This window comes from Talpa europaea (assembly GCF_964194135.1).
Source record: "Talpa europaea genome assembly, chromosome: 6".
NCBI lineage: Eukaryota > Metazoa > Chordata > Mammalia > Eulipotyphla > Talpidae > Talpa > Talpa europaea.
This window is the reverse complement of record NC_140072.1, coordinates 72,597,723-72,622,402: the sequence shown is the minus strand read 5'-3', so window position 1 is coordinate 72,622,402 and position 24,680 is coordinate 72,597,723. Positions and strand designations below refer to the sequence as shown.

Sequence of the window (24,680 nt, the reverse complement as noted above, 5' to 3'; positions counted from 1 at the left end):
TTGATTTATGATGGGGTTAGATCCAAATAAATCAATTGTAAATTGAAAACATTGTTAAGAGAAATCATTGTAAGTCAGAGACTCATACAAAAAACATTGGCATCCACACCCCATACACCTATTGGTTGTTCCCCCTGTGATTGTGTGGCTGGCTGGGAACTCATTTTGCTGCTGCTGCTGCCCAACACCACAAGAGAAAATTATACCAAATATTGCCAGCCCCAGAAAACATCAAAATTCAAAATTTGAAGTACAATTTCTATGGAATACGTACCACATTTGTACCATTATAAAAATCAGAAGTCCAATCATTGTATATTGGGACAATGTGTATGCAGAATTCCTGTTCATACAATTTTCCTGGCAATTGTTAACCATGAAAATGTCCATCAGAAATCACATAGTGATGGTTCTTGAAACAGAACCCTGCTCTTGGAATTGAGAGGCTATTGATGCAATATGTATTTGTGGAGCTGATATGTCAGAGGTGGTAGAAGGGTCTGAATCTTAGCTCGGCTGATTGTGGTTGACTCACCACAAGTTAACTCACCTGCTTAAGCCTCACTTTTCCATTGACAAAATGGCAATGACAAGGGTACTCAAGTGTAGGATGCTGATAAAATGATTTGAGATCATAGTGTACAGTACTTAATGCTCAATTAATGATAGTTAAGACCATGTGTAAATGTGAAAGGGAAATAGTAGCTCATGTTCCACTCCCTTGAGAGGTTTACTGCTTAGAAGAAGACTTGTATGCAAACAGCCTATGTTCACGGATTAGAAACAGATGCATGTGATCAAATCAAGTAGCACAATTGCCTATATTTTGTTATCCATGTAGAGGCCAGTGATATAAGAGCGTAGAGGCCAGTGATATAAGGGCAGCTACCAGAGGGTGCGTGACCACAGAAGAGGCAAGACCACAAGAGAATGCTAGAGAAAGGCCAGAGGCAAAGTGTGAAGATTTGTGAGGCAGGTTGCCTGCCTGCCTCCCAGACCCCCAGCCCGACCCGTGCCTACCTCCTTGCATGCCAGACACCCTACATAGTGTACCTGGCTCCCTGAGAGGACATTAAAGCCTGAAAACTCCATTGAGAGCTCTGAGATTCTCCCTTGTCCATCTGCCCGAATTAATAGTGAACCTGCCCTGTGATTGCTGGCACAAGACCTCCCTAGCCTGCCTCTTCCACACTCTCATGCCTGACATATTACTTTTACTATAGAGGGACACAGATGTAGCACCAGTTTTCATAGTTGGAGACTTGAGTTTGAGTCCTGGTATTCCACTGAGGATGTGACCTGGGGTGATTCACTGAACCTGGACTGTTCATTTAATGAGAATAAGGGCACTTTTCACTCAGACTGGGGGAAGCAGGGACCTCACTGTCCTCCCCAGCCACCACCCATGTTGTGTTATTTAATCCTATACAAGTTCATTTTTATTTTTACAGAAGACTAAAACAGTTTTTGCTAATCTTCCTTCCAACTGAAGTATATACATGATCATCTAAGAATGTGGGTATGCATCTCAGCTAAGTTACAGCTTAGTTCAAGGAGCCTACTTGTTTCAGATTGGTGGGGGGTGGGAGTGTGAATCCGTGAATCTCCTCCTCCACATGTTCCAGAGAACAGGTCCCGCTGGTGCCTGCACCCTGAGGGCTGGAGAGACAGCCTTGAGTATGCTGATCTGGGACATCAGCACCAGACACTCCTGGCTGACAGGGACATGGATAATTACTGACATGGAATGTTCTCACAAGAAAGGAGTCCTCTGTAGTAAGTCACCCTTCTCTTCCAGGCAAAGGAGACCCTGGAGAGAGCTAGCGATCCCTCAGCCTGTGTCTCTATTCTCACTGCCTGGTGTTTGCTTGGGGGGCTGGATAACATCCCCAGTCCCCTCATAAACCCAACACCCTGATGAAATCCCAGAACCCCCTCAACACACACCGAGATGGTGGGTGAGTGAGCTGGGCTAACTAGCAGTGATGTAAGAGTGACATCTGCCTTCTCATTCTTGGCTTGGGCCCCGACCTTGATGCTCCCCCCATCCAGACATAAGGCCTCTCCAGACACGAGCCCTCTGTTCATTTTTATTTAGATTCAAAAACAGGCATCATAGTTTGTCATCACTGTCAATTCCTCCAAAATCACACGCTGACATTTGTGTACAACAAAAACATTGGTGTGTGTGAATGTGTGGTGTGTGTGTGTGTGTGTGTGTGTGTGAACTGTGCAAAGTAACAACTTCTCAACCAGTCAGCTGAGCTTTTTTGGGGTACAGGAGTCTGGTGCTCGCACTGTTGGCAAGTCCTCCACTCTCTCCCCCTGCCATGCCTGCAGCCCTGTGGTGGTCCTGAGATCCCTATCACCATGGTGTTCACTGGCCTCACTCAGATGTGTCTGTTGACCTCACCACACTCCTCAAAGTCACACTGGCCACCAAATTCTACTACACAACAAATACTTGTAAGTCACTGGGTCTGAATGGAAGGTGAGCGTTTCCAATAAGATATTCCATCTTGATAGCCAAAGCAAGTTTGTCTTTTGAGGCAAGACAGCCAGAAGAAAGGGTCTAATTCTGCTCCTGCTCTTGCCTTCCAGTTAACTGGTGATGAAGGCTGCTAGGTCTCACTGACTGGGTTTGAAAACACTCAGACCAAATAAATCACAGGGGCCAATCAGCACTTCCCTGCTCTCTTGGAACCTGGCCTGAGATGGAGCACTGGCATCTTGCCTTTCCAAGAATGTGCTATTGCCACTGGGCCACTGAGGTCTGGCACAAACAACTGGATGCCTGCCCTACTTCTCTGCTTGAAGGGTGGTGGTGGGGGGTGTCAGTTCTGATGCTGCCTTCTCCACAGTCACTAGACTAACCAGCAATTCCTACCCACCAGGAGCGCCTTAGGTGGTGCCGGGAGAGGAAAGAATGTCCCAGTTAGTCTATTCCATTGCTTAGTAACTTCCTTAATTAAAAAAAAAAAAGACATTCCCTATTATCTGGGAATTTGAATTAATTCTGGTTTCACTTCATGAGAAACATAAATCTCATGAAATGTGTTAATCTATTATTTTTGGTGATAACATGATTTTAAACATTCATGGGATTTTATGTTCAGGGTAGACACCTAATTTGGCAACAAAATAGCAAATGGATACCTCCTGGTTATTGTTGACATAGTACACAAGGTTCCCAAGTTTAAGTTGTATTTTAAAAAAATTGATTCAGAACAAATTTCTCAAGAATGTTAACTCTATTATTTGTAAAGATGTAAAGAGCCTTTCTCTAGGCAACAGCTCACCAGTGTGATAGCCACCTGGCAGCAACAGTCAAGTCCCATCCCAGAATAGAAACTCTGAAAATAACTATGGAAAGCATGACTCTAGGCAAGAGAGATATGTTTCTGGGTTTTGCTGCATTCTTAAAAACCAGGGAGATCCTATGTTACCAAAGGAGAATTTATTTAGCCTAACTTAAACCAGAGTGGTCTCTGTAAAAATACAGAGAGGCTGGATGAATTATGACTTTGAGTTGATAAGGAGGTTTTCCTAAGGGGTGACTCCTGAGAATAAGACCACCTCATGACAAGATGTTTGCAGGGAGTGAAGAGCAGGACTCAGGAATAGGTTTCTGTGACTCCACCTTGCAACAGTCCCAGCATCAAAACCCCCTTCCTCTCTCTCCCTGTCAGGCTGCCCTTATCCTGTCAGTCAGCAGCCACACCTGCAACCCCTACTCTCGTGATTCCTCTTGTCTCTAGACCAGGGCTTGTGTTGTCTGCCGGGGGAGTAGTTCTTTATTTATTTTTAATAAGGTGGTAAATCTGAATTGTGATAAAAACTTCATATTTCCATAGGTAGAAATAACATTTTCTCCATAGGGTTATTCTCTCTACAGCACTAAATGAAAAACTCTGCCTTCTTGGGCTGCAGTCCATACTCATGTTCATTTTTACTGCAGTTTTAGTGACACAACAGGCAGTTTTAGTGACCTTTCTTCAAAATGTCTCCAGTTCCTGAATAATAATTATCATTGCCCAGACAGAGCAAGGGACTTTGGTAATGGTATAAAGAAACTGGCTTTTTCCAAATCTGCCCTCCAACCACATAAATGAACCCTCTTCATCCCATGAGGCAGCAACCAACACTGATGTTGGAAAGGCATGCTGTTCAGAGCTCTCCAAAATTCACATGGCAAACATAAATATTCTGCCCATTTGATGTCACCTGGGAATTTTTTTCAAGCTCAAGCAAGTCATTACCATTTTTGCAAAAAGGCAGCACCAGATGTATGAAAAATAGGCAATGTATGACCTATTAGAAATATATAGTCTAACAGTATTACATTACAAAGATGTAAGAAAGAAACAATGCAGAGGGACAGTGCTGGTGGAATAAAATGTGTTGCTTATAATACCCGCAGAAGACAAGGCTGAATGGGGTCTGCTGCAGTTCCCAAGGGGTTTTCCAGACTTTGGAACCCTGGGCCACAGACATTCTTGCTAAGTGGCCAGGTGGTGGGTGACTGAGGTATATAGAGAGGTGACAGAGCAACACTGACCCCAACAGAGCCCAGGGCAGCCACCAGAGACCTTCAAACGCTTTAGGTCCCTTTCCCTACCCAACCCCAAAATGCTTCTGAACTCCCGAAGCTTCAGATGGCCAATGAGGCAGCTGCTGTAGAGACAAAGTAGAAACCAACTGACGCCAGCCTGTTCTCTTTCCAAAGGTTTCTCTTTACAGTTTACACAGAGGGAGGCATTTCATTGAGAAACAATCCCAGGGTATGCTCTCTGCTGGGAGTTGTGGTGAAGGCCGGCCCTGTCTACCTGGGCCCCCACACCATCTGGGATGTCCCCCTCAAGGTGCCTTGGGAGGATGTGACCTGGGGTGGGGTCTGGGACCCTCACTGGCCTTCGGCCCTGTTCCTGTGCCTTGGGGCTTCCTGGGGAGGTCTTTGTCCTGGAGAGTGGCTATGGTGAGCTCAACCTCAGAAGCTCTCCACGAAGCTGCCCGGGAAGAGGCCAGTGCGGCCAGTCCGCTGCAGGGTTCCCTTGTACCAGCCATCCTCACGCTTCTTGTGCACGAATACGATGTCACCTTCCTTCAGCTCGATCTCTGCCTCGCTCTGGGGTGGGTATGAAACCACCACACGATATCTGGGGGACAGACAGCACAGTGGGTGAGCCTGACCTGGCAGCCTCTGCGTCCCAAAGCCCAGGGCACAGACTGGACCCTGCTAGGACTTGATCTTCCCTCTTCATTTTTTTTTACCCCCTTTGGTCTAAGTTATTATAAATTGGAACTGCTTTCTACACTTGAAAATTTTTCTACATATCTTTAATTTTTGGCGAATTTAATTACTCTAAAATGTTTTCATTTTAATGGAAATTTGAAAATCTTCCCCTGTGGTATCTTTTTGGACATCTATGAAACAGGACTGCTTGCCTGAGACATAGCCCCTTTGCCTTCTATCCTTCTTTCCACCCACCTCAATAGTGGACATTTCGGCCCTGGGGCAGGTGTTGGGAGCATCCAGGATACCAGCTTTGTCCTGGAGACCTGACCCTGGTCTTGCTGGCCTTATCTCCTTCATGTCGGTTTCCATCTCCAGAAGAGGCAGGACAGAGGAAAGATTTCAGGTGGCTGCTCCGGGAAATGTTTGAAGGTTCTTTGAGCAGTATTGGTAAAATGGTCACTTTTTTTTTTTTAATGTGCTACAAAATTATAAGCTGTGTGTGGCCTTGAATCTGAGCCAGCTGAGGTTCTATCATTAATAATGCCTACGTTTCACACATTATCATTCTTGCTTCCCTGCAGTTGCTGAGGTCTTTGCAGAGTCCCTTTTTCACATCAACATGACATTCAATCCAACCACAGGCCTGAATCTGCCTAAGGGGGCCTGTGCCTCTGACTAACCAGAGACCCTACAAGCACCCTCTGCTGAGGCAGGTCCAGCACACGGTGGTGCGGTGGTGCTGCCCAGGTACTTTCCAGATCTGAGTAAAGGGCCCATCACTCTGGCTGACATCTTGCTAAGAAGCCAGTGCCCTGGGGTTAGCGCAGGGCAGGTCTGCTACTACCCCATATCCTGTACCTATCTGTGGAGCAACAGGGGACACCTAAGCCTAAAAGGAAGGTGTGCTTGCTTTGAGCACCTCCTAAAATAGCACCAAGGGCAGACTAGTCCTTGACCTGGTGCTGATACCCCACCCTATGGCTCCCAACTTCCCTGTCTGAGAGGAGGTACTCTGTTCCTGACCTTCTGCTTGACTGTGCTTTCTGCTGTTCCCTCTAGGCACTCACAGGGCCATGTGAGCTCCAACATCTGACTGGGCCATCCACCCTCAATCCTTCCAGTGGGTGACAATTGTGCAAGAATTTAAAAGACAGGATAACCTCTCCCTCCCAAACCCCCCCCCCCATCTCCAGGAGCGTGCGGAGCTCCAGTATTCCTCAGACAGGTTGGCTGGGGGGCCCTCCTGAGAACAATGGGAAAACAGGAGGGTTGAGTGGGGAAAGCAGTGTGAAGGATGACTGTCCTGCAGCTCCTTGCTTGGAACCAAGGCTGGCCCCAGGCTGATAGTTCTAGGCTGTTCCAGCTCCCAGGCTGTTCCTGCCAAGCCTGCCTGATCTGCAGGGTACTGTCTCTCTTCTGCAGGCACACACACCTCAAGGTGCATCTATGAGTCTGGAGTTAACTAGCTTGTGTACTTCCCCCTCTGTCTTCTTCCTGACCTTGACAGAAATCATCTCTCTCTGGGCCTCCTGTCCTTCCCTTTAGAAGAGGAAGTGAAGTGCTTGGCGATGGTAGTGGCATCAGGTGGCCGAGGTCTGACTTGGCCTGGAGGAGCCCCTGAGAAGACATACCCAGCTGCTCCCCTCTTCTCTGAAAGTGGCCCTGGCCCACTGGCTGGGGGGAAGGGGAGTGGGAGAAACTTTGTCCTGTGTTCTCAGGCTGCTGGCCTGCTGTGAGTACTTGTTCCCTCCCCTGTCAGTCACAGACACACAGATGGCCCCTGATGTCACATCTAGGCATCCCCGGGGGTCCTGTCATCCTGAGGATCCTCAAGTAGTTCTACTTAGAGTCTTTAAGAAACCAGGATATCATAAAACAAAAGTGATCCCAACTCAGCAAGTGTGGACTGTTGACTTGAGGACCACCTGGTCAGATTCCTGGCCTCTATCCTGAACCTACTGATGCCATTCTAGGAGCTGGGGCCAATGAATGTGGATTTTCAACATTTAAGGGCAAATGTTTGTATGCTGATATCTGAAAATCTAAGGATGAGTGAAAATACAAAGATTTTATCCTTCTTCAGTCCTACCTGCTCACTGCACAGGAACTAGCTGGTTGGACTGGGACAGAGAAGCCATTGTTGGAGACAGCTAAGGTTGGCACTGGGGGTGGGGATGATGCACAGGTGAAGATCCAGGCTCAGTCCCGGGGAGCTCACAGCCCCCATTTTCTCTGGTCAGGTGAGAGCGGTGACAGAGAGGGAGGTGGCTCCTGAGGCTGACTTTGTGGTTGTACAGAGTCGCCTCCCTGAGGGCACATCTCATAATGAGGCATGTCGAGTGCCTGTGACCACACACACCAGCTGTCCCACCTGAGGCTTTCTTGAAGCCTTCCTTCCTCTCCACACAGCTGCCTTTTTATCTCTCTTCCCAAGGAAAAATGGCAGAGTGAGATAATTTCTCAGACTTTGAAGATATTTTTTGGCTTTTCTTCAACTGCAGATGTGAAACAAACGACTTGAAACATGTAATGTTAGATAAAAAGTAATTTAGTGCTTCTGAGAAATTCTGTGATTTAATGAGCCCAGATGGATGATATGAGCTGACTGCATATGAGACAAGTGTTCACTATGTCTGTTACCATCATTCCAAGACACTGGGTTGCTCTCTCTGCTGTGTGGAGGTATCTGACACTCCCTCTTATAGACCCAAAGAGTTGGATGGACAGTCCATCCAACTACTGTCCTAGCTTCCCTATGTCATGATCAGGTGTCATAAATCAATGGGACCCTGCTCTGTGTAGAGTTAAGGGCAAGTCAACCACAGCTAATATTCAGATTGAAGTCCCAGGGAGTCAAATTGCTCAAAATCGGAAGGATTTATTACCACTGAATATTGGAATTAATTTTACATGTGAAATTGGAGGTACCTGGCCTCCTTTCTACAGCTGGGAGCCCTTCACAAGGTGGGCACTTCAGAGTGCTGGTTTTAGTACTGCTGTGGGTCAGGAGTTCCCAGGCCAGTGGAATATCAGCATCACAGTGATGCACTAGGAATTTGAAAATGAATTTTGGGCACTATATTCTATACCACTTGTATTAGTTGCCTACTGCAGCTGTAAATTATAATACATATTCTGTGGCATAATATAACAGTTCTTATCTCACAGTTCTGTAAGTCAGAAATCCAACACAGGCTCTCACTGCGCTAAAATCCAGGTGTTGGCAGGACTGTGCTCCTTCTGGAGGTTCTACGGGATATGAGTCTCCAATGGCTAGAAGCTGCCCAAAGTCCTTAGCTGGAGGCCTTTTCCTCCATCTTCAAAGACAGTAGGAGACTGAGACCTTCTCCTATCTTATCGCTATGAGCTGCTCTTCTGCTTCCCTCTTCCACTTAGAAGAGAAGCATATAATCCTGGTTATAGTCTTAATCTACAACCTTTGTTGGTTGGTTCTTACAAATCTGCAGGTGTGCCTGTCTCCAGTGAGGTAGAGACATTCAGGGCTGACATGAGTTGACATGCATGGCTAAGAGCATGTAGCCAGGGTGAGGGATCCACAGCATGGTCATGCTCCCCTGGGTAACCTCCCACTTAGCTCTTTCTATAGCACCCTTCGACCTGAACTTCCCTCCTCTGAAGGCAGTTAGAAGAACAGTTCTGTTGTCTTCCCAAGTCCTCAGGAGAGAAAGGGTGGCTTTGCACAGTGGAGACATTAAAGAACAAGAACATGCAGCTCTCTCTCCTCTCCTGCATCCCAGGGTGAGAGTGGGTTCCTCTTCTTCAGCATATTGTTAGTTGAAACTTGAGTCTGACAGTCTCAGCTTGGCTTTCACCCATCACCCCCCCCCACACACACACACTTCATAATCATCATACAAAGTCAAGCGTGCCTTGCAAATAGCAAGGTATCTGGCAGGGTTTTGTGGCAGGGATCCTTGCCCCTGCAAGGTGGGAGTCCCAGCTCCTCCCTCTAGTCATGAAATGATTTTATTAGCAAGTCTGTGGAATCTGGACCTGCCCACCCTAAAGATAAATATTTTCTTTTTTTTTTCATTTTTTAAAATTTTAGCATTTATCATTTTTAGACCATATTTTCTACCTTCCACCCCCTCAAATTGAGTCCCCATAGAATCTCCTTCCCCAAGGCACCCCTGCAACATCACCACAGTCCCCTGTGCTCCTCCCTCCATCCCTCTCACCCCGCTCCCACCTCCTCCCCTGCAGTATGTCTCTGGTTTATAATTGTCTGTTTTGGCTTTGTTGTGTTTTGTACTGTCATTATTATTATTATTTTTACACTGATGTCTTATTTGGTTTCCCTATATTCCTGTTATGAGTGAAACCATCTGATATTTTTCTTTTTCCTTCTGGCTTATTTCACTGAGCATAATTATTTCTAGCTCCACCCATGTTGTTTCCAGGTTTTACCTATTATAAATAGTGCTGCAATAAACAGGTGTACAGGTGCTCTTCTGAATCACTGTTTTTGTGTCCTTTGGGTAGATCCCTAGGAGTGGAATTCCCAGATCTTATGGTAGCTCCATTTTTAGTAGACTGAGGAACCTCCAGATAGTTTTCCACAATGGTTGGACCAGTTTGCACTCCCATAAGCAATATATAAGAGTTACTTTAGTAACTCTAAAGAGAGAGTTACAATATAGGAGAATTACTTTTTCACTGCATCCTCGCCAACATTTGTTGTTACTTGTTTTTTTTGATATATGCCATTCTTACTGGTGTAAGGTGGTATCTCAGTGTGGTTTTGATTTGCATTTCCCTGATGATAAGGGATGTTGAACATTTTTTCATATGCCTCTTGGCCATTTGCTTTTCCTCTTTGGAGAAATGTCTTTTGAGTTCTTCTGCCCATTTCTTGCCTGGATTGTTTATTTTGTTTTTGTTGAGCCATGTGAGTTCTTTGTATATCATTATGATCAGCCCTTATCAGTTGGATGGAGTGCAAAGATTTTTTCCCAATCAGTGGGGTGTCTCTCTGTTTTGGTTAATGTCTCTTTTGCTGTGCAGAAGCTTTTCAGTTTGATGTAATCCCAGGTTATCTTTGCCTTCACTATCACTGCTTTGGGTGATGAGTCTTTAAAGATGTTTTTGAGATGTATGTCTTGTAGTGTTTTACCCATATTTTGTTCTCTATATTTTATGGTTTCAGGTCTTATGTCCAGTTCTTTTATCCATTTTGAGTTGATTTTTATGCACAGTGAGAGGTAGTGGTCTAGTTTCATTTTTTTGCATGTGGAGGTCAGGTTATCTCAACACCATTTATTGAACAAACTGTCCATTTTCCATTGCATATTCTTTGCTCCTTTGTCAAAGATTAGTTGCTCATATAAGTGTGGCTTTATTTCTGGGCTCTGTATTCGGTTCCATTGGTCTGTGTGTCTGTTTTTGTTCCAATACCAAACTGTTTTAATTATTATGGCATGGTAGTATAGCCTGAAATTTGAAGTGTGATACCTCCTTTCTCCATTGTTTTCATCAGTAGGGTTTTGGCTATTTGTGGTTTTTTTGTGGTTCCATATGAATTTCATCAGTATTTGTTCTATTTCTTTGAAGAATGTCATTGGGATTTTTATTGGAATAGCATTGAATCTGTATATTGCTTTTGGGAGGATGGCCATTTTAATAATGTTGATTCTTCCAATCCATGAGCAGGGGATGTCTTTCCATTTCTTTGTGTCTCTTTCAATTTCTTTTAACAGTATTTTATAATTTTCTTTGTATAGGTCTTTCACCTCTTTTGTTAGGTTTATTCCCAAGTATTTGATTTTTTTGGTTTCAATTATAAAAGGGATGGATTTTTTTTATTTCTTCTTCCGATTGACTGTTTGTGTATAGGAAGGCTACTGATTTTTGTGTGTTGATTTTGTATCCTGCTACTTTACTGAACTGGTTGATTATTTTGAGTAGTTTTTCTGTGGAGTTTTTAGCATTCTCTATGTATATTATCATATCGTCTGCAAATAGTGATAGTTTTATTTCTTCTTTCCCTATCTGGATTCCTTGAATGTCTTTCTCTTGTCTTAGTGCACTGGCTAGGACCTCCAATACTATATTGAAGAGCAGTGGTGAATGAGTACATCCTTGTCTTGTACCTGATCTTAAAGGAAAGGCCTTCAGCTTTTCACCATTGAGAATAATGTTGGCAGTGGGTTTGTCCTATATGGCTTTTATCATGTTAAGGTATGTTCCTTCTATCCTGAGAATTTCAAGGGCCTTCATCATAAATGGATGTTGGACTTTGTTGAATGTTTTCTCAGCATCTATTGATATGATCATATGGTTTTTATTTTTCTTTTTGTTGATGTGTTGGATTATACTTATCGATTTTTGTATGTTGAACCATCCTTGTGCCCCTGGGATGAATCCCACTTGATCGTGGTGTACTATCCCTTTGATGCATTGTTGGATTCTGTTGGCAAGGATTTTGTTGAGGATTTTTGCATCAGTGTTCATTAGGGAGATTGGCCTGTAATTTTCTTTTTTTGTGCTGTCTTTGTCTGGTTTTGGTATTAGTGTAACATTGGCTTTGTAGAACGTATTTGGTAGTATGCCCTCTTTTTCAATTTTCTGAAAGAGTTTGTGTAGGATAGGCACTAACTCACTGCTGAACATTTGGTAGAATTCATTTGTGAAGCTGTCTGGACAGGGCTTTTGTTTTTGGGGAGTGCTTTGATTACTGCCTCAATTTTGCTTGTAATTGGTCTGTTTAGTTGTTCTATTTCTTCTTTGACCAGCTTTGGATGATTATATTGTTCTAAGAATTTGTCCATCTCTTCTAGGTTGTTGAATTTGTTTGCATATAAGTGTTCATAATAATCTCTGATTATTCTTTTGATTTCTACTGAGTCCTTTGGGATTTCTCCTCTTTCATTTATAATCCTGTTTATATGTGTTTTCTCCCATATTTTCTTTGTGAGCCTGGCTAGAGGTTTATCTATTTTGTTTATTTTTTCAAAAAACCAGCTTTTGGTTTCACTGATCTTTTGGAGTTTTTTTTTTTTAATTTCCAATACATTAATTTCTGCTTTGATTTTTATTATTTCCTTTCTTATATTGGCTTTAGGGTTTTTTTGTTGTTCTTTTTCTAGTCTAGCTCTTTGAGATGTGAGATTAGTTTGTTTCTTTGAGTTCTTTCTTGTTTGTTGATGTGAGCCTGTATTGCTATGTATTTTCCTCTTATTACTGATTTTGCTGCATCCCATACATTCTGGAAAGTGGTGTCCTCCTTGTCATTCAGCTCAAACTATTTTTTAATTTCTTCTTTGATCCCCTCATTAGTCTAGTGGTCTTCCAGTAGTGTAGATTTCAATCTCCATTAAGTGGGAGGGTTCCTTTGTTTCTTTTCATAATATATTTCTGCTTCATGCCTTTATGATCAGAGAAGATAGTTGGAATGATTTTGATCTTTATGTATCTGTTGATGTTTGTCTTGTGGCCAGTATGCGATCAATTCTGGAGAATGATCCATGCACACTTGAGAAAAATGTGTTGTTGGATTTTTTTGGGTGCAGTGTCCTACAGCTGTCTGTTAAGTCCATGAGTTTTATGTCTTTATTTAGGGCTCTAGAGTATTTGTTTATTTTTGTCTTGTTTATCTGTCCATTACTGAGAATGGGGTGTTGAAGTCTCCCACTATATATGTATTTTATTTAATGTCTGTTTTCAAAGCTGATGATAATAATTGTCTAATATATTTTGGTGCCCCTTTATTCGGTGAGTATATGTTGATGAGTGTTATAGCTTTCTGATGTACTGTCCCCTTGATCGTAATGTAGTGTCCATCTATGTCTCTTTTTACATTTTTTAATTTGAAGTCTATTTCATCTGATAAAAGTATGGCTGTCCCTGCCTTCTTTTTTGGTCCATTTGCTTGTAGGATTGTTTTCTGACCTTTTACTTTCCGTCTGTTTTTCTTTTGTGGTTAAACGTGTTCCTGGAGACAGCAGAAGGTTGGATTTTGTTTTTTAATCCAGCCTGCTACTCTGTGTCTTTTTATTGATGAATGTAATCCATTTACATTTAAAGTTGATATTGATATGTTGGCATCTGTGTTTGCCATTTTGTTTGTCTTTTTTGTGATTTTTATTCCTTGCTTTATTCTGTTCTTCTTTTTCATTCCTCTGTTGGTTTTGGCATTAGGACTTCTTGTAGAATTTTTTGGAGTGGGGGTTTATTTGTAATGAATTTCTGCAGTTTCTGTTTTTCTGAGATGGTGCATATTTTTTCTTCATAGAGGAAGGAGAGTGATGCAGGGTAAAGTATTCTTGGTTGGCATTTGCTGTGTTGAAGTTTGCTGAATATATTACTCCATTCTCTTCTTGCCCGTAATGTTTCTTTGGAGAAGTCTGAAGTAAGCTGATTGGTTTTCCCTTATAAGTTATCTGTTTCTCCCCCTTGCCAGTTTCATTATTTTTTCCTTGTCTTGGATTCTTGCAAGCTTTACTATTAGGTGTCTTGCTGTAGTTTTCTTTTCATTGTGGTAATTGGGAGTTCTTTTTGCTTCTTGTATGTCTATATTCATCTCCTTTTTCATGCTTGGGAAGTTTTCTTCAATTTTCTCTTTGAATAATTTCTCAGTTCCTTTGTCTCTCTCCTCACCTTCTGGAATACCTATAACTCTTACATTTCCTCTCTTCATGGAGTCTGATAATTGTCTAAGAGTATTCTCATACTGCTTCATTTTCAATTCTTTCTCCTTTTCTCTTTTGGCACTTTTTATTTCTGTCTCTTCGATAGTACTGATCTGTTCTTCCATTTCATCAATTCTGTTTTAATTGCTATTCCCAGAGTTCTTTATCTTCTCTAGTAATCTTTTAATCTCCTGCATTTCTTCTTTCCTTTCTTAAAGTCTCAATTTCATTCTTCAGTTCAGTGATTATTTGTCTCAAATCATTTTTTTCCTTTTCATATTCTTTCTGTTTTTAATCATGATGATCATTAATTCTCTATCTGATAGGCCGACAAGTACTTCCATGTCATTGTTGAGTTCTGGTGATTGTATTTCTTTTTGTGGTGTGTCATTCTCCTGAGGGCTTGCTTGGTTATTTATATTTTTTCTTCTCCCTGTTGTTTGCTTTCTAATTAGTTCTATGCGTTGGGACATTGTGCCACTGGTGTTGCCAGGCATCTCTTTGGAGTGCTCCTTTAGGAGTGTTCGAAACTGTTTACCAGACTGAGATCAGCACTGGTAGGCCAAAACTCCACCAGGATGTTGATGCTGTGTTGCTGGGCACTGTCCCTTACAGTTCCTTTCCTCTGTATTACTCAGTTCCAACAGGGAATCAGCTAGTTGGTGATTCTGTTCTGGTCATGAGGTGGCGCGAGAGACCCATACTTGCTGACATATACTTTTTTCCAATGGTTCTCTGAGTAACGGAGAGGGGAGTGCAGGGGATCACCTCAACACAGGGGCTCTTATTCAAGTTCGGTGCTGTGCCTGTCCCGTGTTCACCGGGCGCTGTGCCCACAGCTGTATATTCCGCGCCCTGAATTCTGCACTCTAGGTCTCAGTTCCAGGGCTATCAGATCCAAAACGCTGGCTGTCACCCTGTGCAGTGCCCGCTGCTATGAAGCATCCCACATCCAGGATCCTCGCCTGGCTCTCAGTTCCAGGATGGGTCTTACTCCATGCCTTATTTCCCTCCTTACCCCTCTTTTGCGTGGCCCACCCTCTTTCACAGCCTGAGGGTGTTTTGGGATCCCTGGTTTCCAATTATCAGGATTTGGTCATTTTCTTCCTGTTCACTAGGTGGCGCCAGAGATATGTATTAGCATCCTTCCAGAACTGTTTTTTTTTTTCCTTGTGGGTTGGGGGAACAGAGTGGGAGTGGCATGGAGTGCCTCAACAGCGTGGGGGTGCTGTGTCTGCCCTGTGCCCCACCATTGTGGGAATCCCATGCCCTGAATTTCGTTGCCCTGGGTCTCAGTTCCAAAGCCCTCAGATCCAGGACGTGGGCGGTAGCCCAGTTCTGTGTCTGCAGAAATGGCACCTTTTGCACCCTGCTCCCAAGTCCTGGTGCCTGGTTTCTGATTACTCAGTGAGGGACATTCACCTCAGTAAGAACTCCCGCGCTCGCGCTCTCCCTGCAAGCCTAGGTCACAGGCATGGGGACCTGGGCAGCCAGCCAAGATCCATGATCCGAGTATGATTTTCAAGTGCCTGCTTTTCTGCACAAGCTTACCGGCTGGCCTTAGGCTATTTGTAGGTCTCAGGGAGTCTTTGTTCTCCTCTAATGGCACCTGGAGCCATTTGCTCACCTCTGCAGTGATTCCTGCATGGTTCTCCACATTTCCAGTGCGCAGGGTGCGGTGCCTGAAATGGTTCCTTTCCACTCACAGTCATGCTTGATGCGTAGTTTGTTCTTTTGGTTGTTTTAGTTTCTTTTTTTTCATTGTTGTTGTTTTTCTTCCTTTCTGTTGGTCGGAGAGTGCTGACTTTGTGGGAAGGGGAGGGTAGCAGGGTTCTGCGCTTTCCTCCCTTCTAGTCTTCTTTTATGGCAACTTTCTTCTTCGAGCAGTTTGCCAGAGTTGCCTGATTATCTCCTGTGTCCCAGTTCTCGCAGTTCTCACTTTTCCTCCCTATTCACTTTTTTTTTTTTTTAAATGGGAGGTCTTACTCGCAGCATTTCCCCGCTGCCATGTTGATTCCATTTCCAAGATAAGCATTTTCATGGTCAAAACCTTAGTACCTGGGCCTCCCTGGTGGCGCAGCAGAGGTTGAGCGCTGGGTTGTGAAGCTGCCTGCAGCCTCTGCGGTGCCGGTTCGATCCCTGGCTGCTCCCTGGCCACTGGAGGAGGGTCCCACATGGCGTGCAGACCTCTCCTGCCGCCCGCTGCTCCCCTCAGCAGTGTACTTCGGTCCTTCTGCCTGCTCTGCTCCCTGCTCTGGCTCTGGTGAATTCTCTCACCCTCCCGTGCTTCTGACTGTACCCAGTGCTTGTATAAATAAATAAATAAATCTTTAAAACAAACAAACAAAAAAAACCTTAGTACCAACCTGCCAGGCTTCCCAGGACAGGAGCTGCCCAAGGGCTGCACAGGGTGAGGAGAGGGTTGTAGGGACTCATTAGGTTTGATTTCAGGCTTCTGGTCTCTAAGAAGCATAGTGCATAGTGCTGGGGACAGGGAGGGTGTAAAAATCTCTGGGTACAATAAGCCCCGATTAGATGGAATATGCAGAATGACAGTAACTCCCTAAATTTCTCTAGTAATCAGCCTTCCATGACTTTATAGAACAGTGTCTTTAAAACCTTTTTTTGTTTTTTTGAGGAGACTGGAAATCAGGTATATCATGTATTTGAAGAAAAAGTTGAAGGGTCTAAGGAGATTGGAAAACTGGGGAGACATGAGAGTATTTTAGAAATATCTAAAAGTCTGCCACTCTTGGGAGCCACCAACTTTGTTATCTGGGAAGAAAGGACTGGGATCCACATTCAGAATTCAGTTATGGGAATGGTCCTGTGGAAGGAAGGTCCTGACATGGAAGAACTGCCCAAGGTGGAGGAGGAACTCTTCGAAGGGAAAGCGGACAGGGAGAGAGTGAGAATATGATATTTGTTGTGTGGGATATGGAATAGTATACATGAGTAGTTAATGTGTTTATGGCATTTGTGTGGTTTGTGTGTGTGGTGTGTATATGGTGTGTGTGTGTGTGTGTGTGTGTGGTGTGCTTGTTGTGAACCTTAGACACTTTCTATGGGGAAGGCACTTCATCATAAGGGGGCCTGTTTTGACTGAGTAGGGACACAGGAGCATCAAGGAGAGGATAGATCCTTCTCCAGGATCTGTTGTGGAGGATCCAGAACTAGACGCCCATACCTAGTAGGGCTGTGAATGTCTTTGCCTTGTAAAGTCAAAGGAGTACACAGATCCCATTGTGTGTTGGGTGAATACACAGGGTAGCTGTTGACCATGCATCCACAAAACAGGGTGATTCAGAGCCTATATTCTGGGGTTGAAGAGTTTGCAGTTCAATCCCTGGCTCTTCTGCTAATGAGCTAGCTGTGTGAACTTAAGAGCGCACATAGCTTCTTACTAATACTCAGTCTCCTCATCTATAGAATGAGGAGACACATTAATTGCTGAGTATTCTGAAATTACCCTGTATAGACACTCAAAAATTCTAGCTATTATTCTTATTTTCACTCAATCAGAAACCAGTAACTGTCAGCCCATGATGTACCTCCACTGCCCTGGAAAGAGAGCTGTTCTCCCAGTGGTCCTAGATACAAATGCACTCATGGACTCAGCTCTAAAACCAATGATCCAGACTGGGGTTGGCAGAGTGTGGACTTTGACTAACTTTTGTGATCTGAGGGCTAACAATATTGTTACATGTATAAATGGTTGAAGAAGAAATCAAAAGAAGAAAAATGTTTTGAGATATAAAATTATATAAAGTTTAAATTTCAGTGTCCTTGGTAGAGTTTTCTGGGAATACCCATCCCTGCTGTGTGCATCTTATCTGTGGCTGCTGCCTGCTACAAAGACAGGGAATTGTAGGTATGACAGGCCCCTGTGACTTGTACATCTGTGGTGTTTATCACCAGGCCCTGCACAGAGATCTTGCTAGGACCAAGATGCTCAGAACAGTGTTGACTTCTCAGGCTAAAGCAGGAGAGCTGGCCCTCAGCCAGTGTAGCTGAGAGGGAGAAGGGTCCTGACAGAGATGCCAGCATTGTCTTCTCAGGAGGCAATTCACATTTTTAAAACATAAGCAGCATACCAATGAGAAGGACCTTCTCTGCCATCCCTATTTGCCACATCACTTCTCTCCATATTGCCCTCCAGCCCTCACCTGAGATCTATAAGAATCAGTAATGGGCTAATCTACAGGGCAAGATGGCAGTCTCTGAAACACCATGGCCTCAGAAGGCACATCACCTCAGTTGGACTCAGCTTCCTGATCTGTAAAAACCTAAATGCTATGAAATTGCTGAATTTTGTTAAAGAAAAAGCAGATGAATATTGGAACGCTCATATGGTTTAACCCAACAGATTACATGTCTTTAAAATCAATCTCGGGTTCATGATTTCAAATTCTAAGATGTTAGGAAGTTCTTTCTGCCTGCATATTCTATGCAAGTGTCCTTTAGTCTTCTCTTCCCCTTTTAATAATAAACTTGCCCTAAAAATAAAGTAAAATAAAATAAATCTCTAAGCCATCAGATATGCTGAGGTTTCAAGAAAAGGTGGTCACTGGGTGGTCACACTGGCCCAGGAGACTCAGTCCAGGATTCCCACAAGATTGAGGGGACACAGTACCTAACTAATCGATTTTATCTGTCAAATTTCTGGATGAATCCTTTGTAAATCTGAAATTCAGGACCCACGTGGCTTCAGGACATGAAATATGCTCATGTTCATTCTCTAATCCTTTTTATCCTACACTCACTATCCAAGCTCAGAAAATAAGTAGCTGTGAATGGTGAGGGCTGTCTTCTGAAAACCCCCATGTTCTTATTCTCTATACCTAAGAGACCAACCTGCACCAACCCCCTTCTCCCTCCTTACCTCTCCCTGGGCAGTGGTTTGGGTTCAGGGCAGATGGCAGCCATTGATAGAGGTGCTTGCCTGGAAGTGGATGAGAAGTTAAGATCCAGGGAGCCAGCCTTTCTGTGTAGGGGCTCCAGCCCCATTGCGCCCTGCATCTCGCTCTCTATGGGGCAGGACCCTGCCCTGCCATGGATGGAGAGTGAGGACACTTCAGGTCCCACTGCACCCTGGAGAGAGGCATCCCCTGCCATCTGGGTGTCATGGGTTGGAGAAATGGATGGAGGAGAGCGAGACTTCTTTTTGGCAGATGCCCCAGCTAGCAGTTTTAGTAGCCCGCTCTTCTTCTCTTTCTGGAGAAACACAAAACAAAATCAAATGGGTTAGTGCTTCTAAATATCCTTGTTTTTAATAAAGTGGCTGAATGATCCTACTTGTAAACTTCAAAAATCTCATAAAACTGGTTAGAGGAAGAAAACAAAGCTAAGAACAAAAGCTTTTCCAATTCTTGTTTTCCTTCATTCTCCAAACCTGGCAGAAGTACCCATAATAAACCCAAGCCCAGGACATCCCTGGGGCAGGTCAGGTGGTACCTCTATGAGGAGAGGATGCTGGGTAGGGGGCAGTTACCAACAACATGGCTAACCTCACATTGCAGGACTGCATCCCAGCCTACTGACTTTATTTGCTCTGTCAGAGGAGCCAGTAGTCAGCTTAATTTGGTGTCAATTATTTACATTAGGCTTCCTAAGATTAGTTCCCCCAATCCCTGGGTTTCTAGGCCAAAGCACATGTATCCTGCACACAGTTTCATTTGGAACCCCCGGGCAGCACTATACCACATGTATTCCTTGGGAAATTCATTTGCAGATCAGGGAGGGGTGCCTGTCCCAAAGCTGAGGGTATGAATTCCCTCACTCGGAAATATCCTGGCAAACTTCTTCACTCTGCAAACACGCGGCTAATCTACCTAACTTAAGAGAAAGGTCTATTATGGAACTGTGACATTTGGGCACAGTCATCACATACAAAACCAGCAAACCAGTCAGAAGGGTTTGCCCTTACAATCACAAGACTTATCTCAAACACCACCTCATTATGCTATCAGGCCAGGGATATAACTCATTTCTACTTCTTACCGAACACTTTCCCCACTGACCATAAGAGGTCATCTGCAGGTGGGACCCCAGCATAGGATTTCCATCTGATGTCCCAGACTCAGTAATATCTTGATTCTTACTTAGTTTCTCCCTTTATTCTCATGTTGTATGGGCTCAGAGCAGACTAGGTCAGCAACACCAACCCAGACAGGCAGTGTCCATTGGTGGCTGGGACCGTCTTCTGTCTTCCCTGAATACTGTGCAGCACATAAGCAGGCATCTCAGGCTCAGCTTTCCTCAGCAGTGGAACATAGTGATAATGAAGAAGAAAATGCTAGGTACAATGTTGCATTCATTTGAGATTGGGCTCTAGGTATATTTATGAGGACTTATATCTGTATATGTGATGTGACTCATATCTGTATATGTGATGTGACTCATATTCTGTATATGTGATCCATAGATGTGTGTGAAAGAGAGAGAATGTATACATACAGGAAGGTACATTTATAACAATGTGCTTGTCTGGAATTTTTTATGACCTTAGTGGAATTTAGTTTTCTAGTGTTCACTGGAAGCTAGGTGGGAGAATGGTGGAAAACAGTGGCAGTGTGACAAACATAGAGGTCTGGCAAAACAGCAGCAGAGTGGATATGCTGGGTTTACTTCCTCTGCATATTCACAACTGTTCTGCAACCATCCGAGGCTGGGTAGGTTCATCATCTGTTCAGGCAGTTTCAAAGAGCACCTTGGAGTCCTTGGCATCATCCCCACTGGTGGAGAAACAAGCCAGCAACTTGGGCCCCTCTGCGAGTCCCCATATGCTCTTCCTTCTCATAGCTGATCTCTGACACTCTCCACTGCACTCTGCCCTATGGTCCTCTGCCATGGCAAGGGCACACTCAGCCTCCTGGCTCATGCATGCGCACACACCACACTCCAGGTGCTACCCTCAGGCAGGTGTGTAAGACCACAGGTGTCGATCACTGATGCTAATGGTGGGAGGGTAGAAAAAAACCTGGTCATTTCCTACAACAACAAAATTACAACAGTAAATTACAACTGTGAGGCAAACAGTTTTAGGAAAAACTATAATTAAACTGTGTTTGCAGCAATACTGGTGCAATGAAACCCACAAAAGGGAGACTACTGTATAGTCCCTCTGCGCTTCGGAGACTAGACACTGCATTAGAAAAGGCAGCACACAGAATTGGCGTGCAGGGCAGAAGGTGTGTTACTGGAGAACTAGAGGAATAAGGTACGGAGTAATGACTACTGCCTTGAACCTGAAGTTCCAATTAAGAACAGATGCGGGCCTCCCTGCTCAGGGGTTAAGTCTCAGCACTATCAAGCTATCCCAGCTGCTGTAACATGGACCCGGCTAGGGAGCTGACCCACGTGGCACAGCAGACGTCTCCTGTATCGCCTGCTCCTCCCCTTAGCCATGTGTAGGGTAAGATAAAAAATCAGGCTTTTCTGCCCTCCCGCCATCAGGATAGATGAGGGAACCCTGTGATCCTGAATGCATGCCTGATGGCGGGCACCTGAAGTGGGTACACCTGCGCTGACTGTGCTTTTTAATGGCAGCATCACGGGGACGCCAGGAGAAGCAGCAGAAACTGAAAGAGAAGAAGCCCGAAGCAGAAGCAGAGAACGCCAGAGAGCCCAGAGAGAGTGAAGACTTGCTGGAGGTTGGGAGGCCTGCCAGCCTGCCAGCCCCCCAGCCAGCACCCCTGCCTGCCGTGTACCTGGTCAAACCAAATAAAAGACCTGCAAAAACCCACTGAGGACTCTGACTCCTCCTTTACCCGGTCTGCATGGGATCAGGAAACGTGCACTGTGTCCTATTCCTGACCTTACACCATGTATCTCAGTAGATCTGCCTGTTCTGCTCCCCACTCTGTCTCTGGTAAATCCTCTCACCCTCTCCCCTCTGGCCTACACCCTAGCTCTTGTATGCATAAATAAATAAAAATAAATCTTTTAAAAAAGAACAGTTGGGACCTGAATCAGAAGCCAGAGTCAAATAGGATCACCTGTGACTCTTCATAGACGAGGCTACTATTTGCAGCTATGCTATTCAAAACACCTGCCTTAATCCCCAGAGCTAAGGTCAAGGCAATAAGTCAATGTTCTTATTAACCAGAGCTTAAGCATCTGGTTCTTAGTAACAGGAGCAAGGTTAAGGTTCAGTGTAAGGTTCTATATTCAAAACAAAAAGAAAATAATTCCCAACTTGTGGACTTTTCTCAATATAGTCCTCACCCAGCACTACATCCAATGTTCAACATTGGGTAGAGGTTGACTTGCTAGGAAAAGGGATCACTGTGGATCCCCATCACACAACTCAGGGACCCATGGCACAGCAGGACACCTGAACATTTGATGCTTGTAGGGTAAAGAAAATGTCAGGCTTTTCTGCCCTCCCACCATCAGGATAGATGATGGATCCTTGTCCTGAATGCATGCCTGATGGCGGGCACCTGGAATAGGGTGTGGGCATAGGTAGATGGGATTCAGCTGAGCTAAGACTATGCTTTTAAGGGCGGCGTCACGGGGACGCCAGCAGCAGCTGTAGAAGCCGAAGCAGAAGCCGAAAGAGAAGCCGAGAAGCAGCAGAACGAACACCAGAGAGCCCAGATAGAGTGAAGACTTGCTGGGGGCTGGGAGGCCTGCCAGCCTCCCAGCCCCCCAGCCAGCACCCCTGCCTGCCATATGCCTGGTGAACCCCAATAAAAAACCTGCAAAACTACTAAGGACTCTGACTCCTCCTCTACCCGGTCTGCATGGGATCAGAAAACCTGCACTGTGTTCTATCCTGACCCTACAATGCTCACCAGAGATTACATTTCAGTGCCCTACTACCTGGTTCTACCTTCCTATTACCATTTATTGGCACCATCCTCAGCTGTCTGAACAAATGCTAAGTCAGCAGCCTATGAATAGACACCTAAAGAACTTTGCTAAACAATATAGGATTATATGCAGCTTTCTGTAGGGAGGGCAAGTAAATTATCAGGCTTTTCTGCCCTCCCACCTTTAGGATTGATGATAGGTCCCTGTGGTCCAAATGCATGCCTGATGGCAGGCACCTAGAGTGTGGGCATAGGTAGGTGGGCTACACCTGGACTAAGACTGGGCTTATAAGGGCAGCATTATGGGGATGCCAGCAGAAGCAGAAAGAGAACCACCAGAAGGAGAACCAGCAGAGAAGCAGAGGCCATGAGAGAACACCAGAGAGCCCAGAAAGAGTGAAGATTTGCCGGGGCCTAGGAGGCCTGCCAGCCTCCTGGCCCTCCAGCACCTCTGCCTGCCGTGTACTTGGTAAATCCCAATAAAAGCATGAAAAAGCCACTGAGGCCTCCAGGACTCCTCCTCTACTCTGCTCAAATCATAGAGATCCTACCTGTGGCCTTCCTGCCACTACAAAGGGCTATCGAGTCAATTTATGAAAATAAAAAAAGGAAACTTCCTATTGCAATCCATTAAAATTAAAAATGAAGAGACAGAAGAATCAATTGTTAGAGAATTCTTAATCTAGCAGAACTACAGAATATGCCTGAAGAGGCATTTAAGATGATTAAGGCATTTTAAGTTATACCATGCTTGCTGAATTAAGAAAAACAATGGTTGATGTAAAACAGAAACACAATGAAGACTGAGAAAATATAGACTGTTAAAACTAGAACTAACAGATTAAAAAAAAATACGTATAAACTAAAAAGTATAGTAGAGGCCTCAATAGTAGATATATTCAAACAGTGGGGAGAATTGTAAGCTGAAAGCACAGTGGCAGAGAACACACAAGCAGATCAAAGAGATGAAAGAATTTTAAAAATAAAAATTTATTTAAAGAAATGATTGCTGAATATCATCTCACTGGGATGACTCACATGTTCTGGTCCTGGAAGTCAAAAGAATGCCAAACAATATAATACCAAACCGACACAGTCCAGGACACATCATAATAAAATATTGAAAGCCAATGAAAAGCACAGAATTTTGTTTTATTTTTGTATTGAGGTAACACTGGTTTACAACACTGTGTGTGATTCAAAGGCATAGGATCATACCTCCTTAGATGCATGTCACCACACCACACCCATGACCAATGTACCCTCAGCCCTCCACCACAGGAGGATAGAATTTTAGACACATCAAGGGAAAAACAGTAACTGTAGGGTAAATGGAAATTGTCAGGTTTTTCCGCCTTACTGCCATTGGCATCTAAGATCCTCACCTGTGGCTTACACGTGTGCCTGATGGCAGACACCTGGAGTAGGGTGTGGGCATGCGTAAGTGGGTGCACCTAGGCTGAGATGCTGCGCTATATATAAGGGTGGTGTCACCGAGACGGCAGCAGCAGCAGAAACAGAGCGGGGCAGCAGAGAACAGAGCGTGGCGGCAGAGGACCATGCATCAGAGAAGCAGAGAGAGTGGAAAGAAGCAGAGACCGCTCTTCCGACTCGCCATTTTAGAATAGGGATCTTTGCATCAATTGAGACTGCTTGGAGCTGAGAAATAGCTGCCACCACAGCCAGAGGTGAGCTGAAAAGCCCCCACACACCAGGCACTGTCTGGCTGTCAGTTGGAGCCCAGAGGGAGATCTGGCCACTGCCAGCACAGACTGCGGGTGCAGGGAGTGCCCTTCTGACTTGCCATTTTATAATAGGGATCTTTGCTTCAACCAAGACTGCTTGGAACTGGGAAAGTGCTGCCCCCACACCAAGAGGTGAGCTGCGAACACTGACATGCGTGAGTTTATCTTTTTTGATTGCTGAATAATATTCCATTGTGTATATATACCACATCTTCTTGATCCAGTCATTGATTTT

The 24,680-nt window shown here is 44.4% G+C and overlaps 1 protein-coding gene across 1 annotated transcript in view; it reads right to left on the bottom strand.

Moving 5' to 3' along the window:
• Positions 1 to 4,872: 4,872 nt before the first annotated feature.
• The window catches only part of SH3RF3 (SH3 domain containing ring finger 3), a gene marked incomplete at its 5' end in the record, with an annotated part of 391,834 nt that continues 372,026 nt past the window's right edge, over positions 4,873 to 24,680 (bottom strand). Inside the window, 2 exons of the mRNA XM_084235093.1 lie at positions 4,873 to 5,156; positions 18,767 to 19,098. Coding sequence (XP_084091219.1) covers positions 4,988 to 5,156; positions 18,767 to 19,098 — 501 coding nt within the window. The 3' untranslated portion in view covers positions 4,873 to 4,987. The remainder of the gene's footprint in view (positions 5,157 to 18,766; positions 19,099 to 24,680) is intronic.